We start from the raw sequence: 9,319 nt of genomic DNA, 5'->3' as shown, positions 1-9,319 counted from the left end.
AAACAAGCAATAACGTAGAAAGTAATTACCAATTGTGATAAACGCTGTGAAAAAAAGCAGAGAGGGCCTGAAACAAAATAATAGGGTGTGACCTCTTTGACTGCAAGCAAGGTAAGGGAAGACCTTTCTGAGAAGGGCTCTGACTTTAAAACAGGGGTTCTTATTTGTACAGTTGTTCATTCATCTCCTAATTTGCACAGATCTGCTTGAAACTTAGGGGCAGCCCATTCTGCTAATCTGTATAATTTTGTCACATTCCTGTTCAGAAGCCTCATGTGACTTATGTAAAGGACAAAAAGGCTTTTGCATACCTTTGACTTTGTGTGGTTCACATCACACTCATGAGGTGAGTCTATATTAAGAACCTCATGTGGAACCAAAGGCTGTGTGAATTCAAGGTAATACAGGGGTTTTCCATTTGAAAAAGGAAGAAGAGCTTATCTGAATGCTAGCGAAGCCACAGCTTGGCATTTCCAAAGAACCCAGGCACAGCCTTGGAGACATTTCTCCTGAAAGACCTGAACTGTTGGAAGATTAATTCCAGCTTCTAAAAATGCACAGCTGCTAAGACTGTTGTACAAATAGCTTTTAGGAAGGCAGCCATGTTCATAGTTTTAGACCATAAGACAAGGTATAATACTAAGCTCATCTTCTCCTTTTCTAATTCTCGCAGGTCTCATCTTAGCAGCAAGCTCGTATCCTCCCTCTTGGAGCTAAGCCTGGCTTTTGTGGAGACAGACTGGCCCTGCGCTGCATCAGGCCAGTTCCCCATGCTTCTGTGGCTGCTGCTGCTGCTGCTGCTGCTGATCCTAGGTGAGTAGATGGGCCAGGCCGGGACTGTGGCCTCAGTTGCTACATCAGCCAGGGGAGAAGCCAGGGATTTTTTTATTTCTGCTTCTACTTGGGGTTCAGAGACAAATAGCAAGAGATGGGAAGTGAACAGAGCTGGATGCCCAGGGCAACCCCAAGGCTCTGAATACGGCCACCAGAGCAAGCTGGGTATACTGTTCTTGGTTTCTTACCTGCGGGTTTTTTGCATCTTGTAGAAAACTTGGATTTTTCTTTCTGCCAAACCTTCACTCTCTATCCCTCCTACAGCCTCATACTAAATACTTTTTCAGATAAGCAGTTACTTCTAAAGTTTAGGCATGTGAGGGAAGATCTACTGAGAAACATGACTCCTTTCTTGTAGTTTTAAGCCAGAGTTTAAACAGCTATTGAAAAAGTATGAAGAACAGTTAGAAGTCCCCAAAATAAGGAGAAGATAAATTATTTTGGCAAGCTCTCTGGCACTCTGAGCTCAGGCTAGAGAAGAGAGGGAGGGAATGAAGTCCAAAGCTGCTAAGTAAATGATAGCAAAGACGTGAGCTGGGGCTGTGGACACAAGCCAGGGCACGTTTGTAAAATAAGAAGTTATTTTTTCACTATTGTTGTCATTGTTTAGAGGCTATGGGTGATATAGAATGGGAGCAAAGAAACAGGAAGGAAAACCAAAGTAACAGTTGTGGTCAGGTTATTGCAAAATTTTTCAGAGAGTGTCAGGTTGGAAAGATTTGTGAAGCATTGCTATGTGCTAATCTTTGAATTTTCGCTCCTCCACAGCTCCTGGAAGAGATCAGTCAGGTATGTTCATGCTTCTCTCTGCTCCTCTGGTCTTTGGTCATTGGTCCCCTTGACCTACACAGCCTGTCCCAATCCTTGTAAATAGGGCTGCAGGGATGTACCAGCATCAATGGTGAATTGTGCTGCTGCTCTGGGGTCACAATTGTTACCATGTTGGGTGAACAGACCCTCCTCTGACTTCTCCAGTCTCCCCTCTTACCTGAATGCCTCAGTGTAGAGAGGAAGGAAACATTCTCAAAAGGAAGGCAGATGCAAGAGGCTGATATTGAGACAACCTCAGATCTGATTCCCGTATAGCTCTCCCTCTGTGTGTCCAAGCTAGTGCCACTATCAAAGATCAGAGAAATAGCTTCCCTTCTGTGCCCATCAGTCAGTTACAATTCTATACCCAAGTCTGACTTCTTAAGCGACCCATCGTCTTCCATTCAAATTATTTATATCCCTCAGTTTTTGGTTGTGTCCACCTTAGATGGAGAGTAAGTGTGCCTTTCCCATAGAATCTAAAAGTAAGAAGGTATAAAGGTAACATAAGTAAAGAAATTTTCTTCATAAAATGTTAACAAATAGAAAGTGATTTTCTGGAGTCCGGAAACTTCTTCTGAGGCATATACAACCCAAATTTACCTTTACCTTGACAGAAATGTATAGGACAAGAGCTTTCAGAATCAACCCACCGTCTAAGGCTTTCACAGTGTTTGTCTAATTGCAAAGCACATCTGAGATTTTCTGAGTCCACACCAAGAACCCTATCTCCTAGATACCCTCTTCTCCACCTCCAGGTTAAGCAAAAGATGAGGAAGAACAGATTCTGTCTCAGACATTTCCCTAGCTTGTCTCTGTTCCATTTCATTTTCAATGCTGGTCCTGGTTGAGGGAATTAGCGCAGAAAACTACTGACTGTGGCTGGGGTCCCCCATTTCTGTGCTCATCTCCTGTTTACCTTCACCTGTCTTTATCTTTCTATCTCCTGTTCAGGGGTGGCTCCAAAGGCTGTACTTGTACTCAATCCTCCATGGTCCACAGCCTTCAAAGGAAGCAAAGTGTCTCTCACATGCAGGGAATTCCATTCCCCAGACCAGGGATATACATATTGGTATCATAATGGGAATTTGTTGGAAGAAAAACAGAAAATGATCACAATAAAAAATTCTGGAGATTACCAATGCAAGACCCAAAGATCCTCCCTCAGTGATGCTGTGCATGTGGAATTTTCATCTGGTGAGGAGGGGAAGGCGAGTCTCTAAAGTTGAGCAGCTGGGCAGAGTGTCTGGGGGCTGGGTTAACACAGGGAGACCAGGAAGAGATGGAAACAGGTGCAGGGTTGTTAGATGAGCTGACAACAGTGGTGAAGATAAAGGGATAGGGCAGCAGCAGGATGCTGCATTGTCCAACTCCTCTATCCAGAGAAGTGTGGGTGACCCAGAAGCTGCTAGGTAAAAAGGGGCACAGATCTGGGAAAGGTATGGGATAACATCCCTCGTTTGTTTAAAGACATGTGTGGAGATTTCTCAAGGACATTTTCTGGGAATTTGTTCACTCTCCTAGGGCAAGTAAGAATCGAGTTGGGGGGCTATGTGGCAAAGTTGGTGGGGACATTTGGAGCTATGGATGGGACTGTAGCTCTTGCCTCATGGGCAGAAATAAGAGTGGAGGTATAAGTAGCAGGGGATAAGCTAAATGTGCCCTTCTGCTCTTCGCAGAATGGCTGATCCTGAAGGCTTCATATCCTGTCTTTGAAGGAGAGAGTGTAGTTCTGAAATGCCAAGGGAAAGAAGAAAAGAGCATCACTAAAAAGGTTTATTTCAAGAATAAGAAACAGCTTCCTAAACATAACTTAGACTCCATCACACTGAATTCAGTCTCCAGGGATAATAGCAAATATCATTGCACTGCTTCTGGGGGAAATTTCTTCAAATCGTGGATGGTAACTTCAAAACCTCTAAGCATCCAAGTTCAAGGTAATGGTTAGACTATTGTGGGTTATAGAGTTTGGGAGAGAAACTGTGAGGATTGTGGGAGGGTACTTGTCAATGGGGATTTTATAAAAAGCCTCTCATGGCCCAGTCATGGGAGGGAGATTGTTTCATCTGCAAGGTTGTCTGATGGCTGGTGCTGAGAACACAGGTACACCTCTCCAGGAGCTCTGAGCCTCACTACTCTGAGGATTGTGTTTGCTCTTTTTATCAGAGCTATTTCTGCAGCCCGTGCTGAGAGCCAGCTCCTTCCAGCCCATGGAGGGGAGTCCCATGACCCTGACCTGTGAAACCTGGCTCTCTCCAGAGAGGCCAAGCATTCAGCTCCAGTTCCGCTTCTTCAGAGAGAGCCAGACCTTGGAATCAGGCGGGAGCAGCTCCCCAGAGCTGACAATCCCTGCCATGGGGAGTGAAGACTCAGGGTCTTACTGGTGTGAGGCAGAGGCAGAGACTCACAGCGTCATGAAAAGAAGCTTGAGATTCCAGATAAATGTGCAGAGTGAGTATCCGAGCGGCTGTGCATCCAGAGTCAGAGCTGGGGAGAGGAGAGCAAAAAATCCCTGACTTCTCCTGACCCCGGGGATGGTGGACATAACAGAGAGGAGCATCTAGCTATCTGGATTATCTGTCCCTCTTTAGGCTCCACTTTGGTTTAATTGCCCTAGAACCTTCTCTTCCACCTGAGTCATAGTCGTCATTGACCAGTTACTGAGTACTTCCCCCTGTGGGAATTAGAGAGAGGCACAGGATTTCTTCTCTCTTGAGTCAGCAGACATGTAGAAGCACAGCTGACCACGTGCAATCTTTAGAGACCCCTTTGGTACTTCCATTTGCTGACCTAAACTCACATCAAAACAGTCAGAAAAGAAGATGTATATGAACGAGGATAGTCAGAGAAGGACCTGGAGACATGGAGATAAGACTAGAGACATCTTGAAGGATGGGAGAAGGGTTTGGATTCTGAGTAAAGTCACTTCAGGATAGAAGATCTCCAGTGTTCTCTTAATTATGTGGTCCATTAGTGCATCACAAATTTCTTAGAGACAAATGTCTATAGAATGTGACTCCAGAAAACATTAGGTTTTGTGAGTGAAAGGATAAACTGAGGCAAGGTGGGCAGGTGCCAGTGCCGATGCCAAAGGAATAATGCAAAATTGTAACAAGGAAGAAAGTGAAAAGAAAGAAGTAAGTGTATTATTCACCTTTTACAGATTGGAAAGGGGGATGACACTCAGAGGTAAGTGTGGCTTCGAAGGGTTAAGATCTGGGTATATTTAAGGGTCTTTGGGGGAAGGGAGGTTTGGGCCCAGAGGGGTCTGGGCCAAAAGGAATGTCCAGGGCTACAGTCTCTGATGTTGATTGTAGCCACGAGAGTCCTAGATCTTGACATCCTCAGACTTTAGCATCTCATGACCTTGGGTGGTGGGCTAGATGGGAGGAGATAAAGGGAGGGGAATTTCCTGCCAGAGATTTGTCAGACATTTGCAATCCACAAAATTCTTGACCAAAAGGTGGTCTATTATCATTTCTATAGCTCTGTCCTTGTCTTGCATCTGATGGAGATTTGCCGACAGAGTGGGGTAATCTGCTGCTTGGCCTACAGTAGAATGTCTGAATGCATCCTAAAACCTGCCTATTGGAAATTTATCTTATCTATGTCTGACCTGTGCTGGATTCAAAGCGTGTTGGGGTAAAGTCTAAACAAAAATGGCTATGCTGAGGCAAAAAGACTAAACTAAGAATAAACTAAGTTTATTCTAGGTTTTTATAGGTACCTCCTTTCAGTGAGATTGTGAACCAAGGATGGGAATTGTTGTGGGAATGGGGAGGGATGTTGCTTCCTTTATGATATTATGCGTAATCAATCTCTTATTTTCTACTTTGGACTGCAGCCTATTGCACCTTGTGCAATTGGCCTATTCATGGCAGCTCCAGCTTTCTCTTTGACCTTGAGGTCACTGTCGTCAGAACCCTCATGTATCATCTTGTGGTCCTCCCAGGAGTTCCTGTGTCTGATGTGAAACTAGAGATCCAGTCCCCTGGAGGACAGTTGATTGAAGGAGAAAATCTGGTTCTTATCTGCTCAGCAGCCAAAGGTACAGGAATGATCACATTCTCCTGGCACAGAGAGGGAACACAAAGAAGCCTGGGTAGAAAGACCCAGCACTCTCTGTTGGCAGAGCTGCAAGTCTTCCCTGTAAAGGAGAGCGACTCAGGGAGATACTACTGTGCAGCTGACAACATTCATGGTCCCATCCTCAGCAAGCGGATTAGAGTCACTGTGAGAAGTAAGTTTCCAAGTTTTCTTTACACAGTCTTGGTTCGCAAGCCAGGGGTTAGGTTCTCTGTCTGCTGTGAAGATCATTTAAAGGAGGCAAAGAACCAGAGATGTGAATTTTTTTTTTTTAGTTGGAGTCTCACTCCATTGCCCAGGCTGGAGTGCAGCTCACAGACTCCCCAGTATTGACCTGCTGGGCTCCGGTGATCTTTCCGCCTCAGACTTTCAAGTAGCTAGAACTACAGGTGTGCGCTATCACACCCAGCTAATTTTTGATTTATTGTAGAGACGAGGGCTCACCAAGTTGCTGGGACTGGTCTCGAACCCACGGGCTCGGGCAATCCTCTCGCCTCAGCCTCCCAAAGTGCTGGGTTTATAGGCTGAACCACCGAGCCCAGCCTAGATGTGAAGATTTAAAACCTACCCAAGAAATGGCAAGATGGCAAAATAAGGTGAATGCAAAGGACTGAATGAGGATAAAAACAAAATGACCGGGGTTTACTTGTCACTGTTTTGGGAAAATCCTTCTTATTATTAGATGAGAAAAGTGTGATCAGTGGGTAACAGAAACAATGAAGGGTTATATCTATTCCTAGGCTCCTTGAGTGGGATTATGCTTCAGTCACAGTATCAGAATCTTTCTCTGACAGCCATTTTGCCCCCCTCAGTTCCAGTGTCTCGCCCTATCCTCACGCTCAGGGCTCCCAGGGCCCAGGCTGTGGTGGGGGATGTGGTAGAGCTTCACTGTGAGGCCTTGAGAGGCTCCCCTCCAATACTGTACTGGTTTTATCATGAGGATGTCACCTTGGAAAACAGCACAGCCGCCTCTGGAGGAGGAGCATCCTTCAACTTCTCTCTGACAACGGAACATTCTGGAAACTACTTCTGCGAGGCTGACAATGGCCTGGGGACCCAGCAAAGTCACAGAGTGAGTCTCAACATCACAGGTAAGCAGGATGTGCCCAAAGCAGTTAACAACCAACAGCAAGCCATTCAGTCTTCTCACAAACAGAGCTCCACTGGGCTATTTGCTGGTTTGCTATTGCAGAAGACTTCCCACTTTCTCTGCTTCCACCTGGAAAGTTCTGGGATTCTTCTTTGTGACTACAGATTCAGTAACTTAAACCATTCTTTACTTTTCTGTCATTGTCATCAAGAGCCATACATTCCACATGTTCTCTCTAGTAGAGGTACAGAGACTTTCCAAAATAATAGTTCAGCAAGGAATATGTCACAGAAAGTCTTATTTCTGAATTATTTTTTCCCAGGAACAAATGACCAGAACATTCCTTGCCACAGTTTTATTTGCCCATCTCGAGTCAATCTAAATTCCCACTTGGCTCCCTGGATCATTAAACACAGTGTCTCTCTTTGAAGATTCCCCTAGCCATCAGAGCAGCAGGACTCTTTTATGGCCTCCAGATTCTAATGTCCTGCCTAAACATCTCTTTTCCACATGCCTTCTGATTGGGGTCACATTTTATCTGATATTTTCAGTATCTCCTAACAAAATTTTTCTTCACCAGGGGCACCAAGACATCTTGTATTTCCCACATCCAGCCCATATTGGTAATTAGCAATGTGCCCAGTCACTTATGAGAGACCTCCTCCAGTCGAAGCCATGATTTTTACAAAATGCCCAGTGTTTAAATGGTGGGATAGGCCACTGGGACATAGGAAAAGATGGACGAATAAAAGAGATGTGTCAATGACTCCCAGTGATTCAAACTCTTACATTCTATGGCTTTTGCCGTGGTCTCTTGTTCTCCAAAGATTCCAAACTATTAGAACACTTATGACATTTTGGTTAATAATGATTCTTCATATGGACCAAACTTGGATTATGATTTAAGGTGGTTTTAAAACCTGGAAGTGCCAGACAGGGTGCCAAAACTGAGATTTCAGTCTTGAATAAAATATATAGATATATATTGTATGACCTTAATTTCCTCACTTATAAAGAGATTGAGCCAAGTAAAACATTCAAAAATTCCTCATCCCACAATGATTTCAATCAAACATCTTAAACATGCACATCATATGTTTATTACTTATGTATCTATGTGCTACTGTACTAACTTAATATGCACATTGAAAAACAGAGAAATATGCATTAAATAAAGGGATATTTTATGGGCCTTCTATCTGAGTCACACAATAAAAATGATCAGTTACTGAGTGCCTGATTTTTTTTTTACTTTTAAATTTTTTATTTTAAAATTGAGGAGTACAATTCAGGGTTAGGTATATAAATATTCATTATGCAGATACCTTTGTTGATGAGATGTGCCCCCCTTCTCTAGGCAGATTCCAACTACTGCCAATCCCACCTTCCTACCCCCACACCCCCTCAAAGTTTCCCACCACTGTCAATCATTTTCTTATAGTATTACGATAGTTGTTCAAGGTCCACTTATGAGTGAGAACATGTGGTACTCAGTTCTTTGTTTCTGTGACAGATCACTCAGTATTATAGACTCTAAGTCCATCCAGGTTGCTGTGAAGTTCATGATTTTGTTCCTTATGGCTGTGTAATATTCCATTGTGTATAGGTACTGCATTTTTTTATCCAGGCCTCTTTTGATGGGCACATGGTTGGTTCCATGTTCTTGCTATTGTGAACAATGCTGCAATAAACATACGTGTGCAGGCATCTTTTTTATAGAGTGAGTTGAGTTCTTCTGGGTATATTCCCTGTAGGGGGATTGCAGGATCATATGGAAGGTTGATTTTTAGAACTTTTGGGAATCGCCACACTGTTTTCCACAGAGACTGTACTAGTTTACACTCCCACCAACAGTGTAAAAGTGTTCCCTTTTCACTATATGCTCTTCAGCATCTGTTATTTTTTGAGTTATTGATGATGACCATTCTGACTGGAGTTAGGTGGTATCTCAGTGTAGTTTCAGTTTGCATTTCTTTTTTTTGTTGTTGTTTGTTTGTTTGTTTGTTTTTGAGTTGGCGTCTCACTTTGTCGCCCAGACTGGAGTGCAGTGGCCGCTCCCGGCCACTGCAGCCTCAGAGATATGAGAGTGTGTATCCCGTCCTGAGGAGAGGGACCCTTGAATAAAGTCACCAGGATTCACGTGTTTTACGTTTGCATGCCCAAAGGGGACCTGGGTCACTTAACAATGCTACACGCTTCCCGCTTGACCATTGCAATCCTGATTCACTCTTTTCCTTATTGACAATTAGTTAGTAGGACTTGAAAACCATTTCGTTGCCCTGTAGTTCTGGTCCTCTGACAAACTTTTCTGGTCACTCATCCTACAGCCAGCAGCTGCCTCTCTCATGTCTAGAGAGGTCCACACCTACTCATCTTCTATTAATGGCTTTCCTATAGGCAGATATAAAGATGGTGCATGAATTAAAACATCCTCGTACGCTCGTCCCCTACCACATCTTCCAGAGTTACTCCCCTGAATGAGCACGTGGTTTTTGGCAT

At 43.9% G+C, this 9,319-nt stretch overlaps 1 protein-coding gene across 1 annotated transcript in view; it reads left to right on the top strand.

The window, feature by feature from the left end:
• Window positions 1-770: 770 nt before the first annotated feature.
• The window catches only part of FCRL3 (Fc receptor like 3), a 40,854-nt gene continuing 32,305 nt past the window's right edge, over window positions 771-9,319 (top strand). The window contains exons 1-7 of the mRNA XM_008050331.1: window positions 771-813; window positions 1,603-1,623; window positions 2,599-2,841; window positions 3,324-3,581; window positions 3,811-4,095; window positions 5,597-5,884; window positions 6,543-6,821. Of these exons, the coding sequence (XP_008048522.1) occupies window positions 771-813; window positions 1,603-1,623; window positions 2,599-2,841; window positions 3,324-3,581; window positions 3,811-4,095; window positions 5,597-5,884; window positions 6,543-6,821 (1,417 nt within the window). The remainder of the gene's footprint in view (window positions 814-1,602; window positions 1,624-2,598; window positions 2,842-3,323; window positions 3,582-3,810; window positions 4,096-5,596; window positions 5,885-6,542; window positions 6,822-9,319) is intronic.

The sequence above is a fragment of the Carlito syrichta genome, unplaced genomic scaffold (genome assembly GCF_000164805.1).
Source record: "Carlito syrichta isolate Samal-C Ts95f unplaced genomic scaffold, Tarsius_syrichta-2.0.1 Scaffold144115, whole genome shotgun sequence".
Lineage (NCBI taxonomy): Eukaryota > Metazoa > Chordata > Mammalia > Primates > Tarsiidae > Carlito > Carlito syrichta.
The sequence above is the reverse complement of the archived record's forward strand: the minus strand, read 5'-3'. Positions and strand labels throughout refer to the sequence as shown.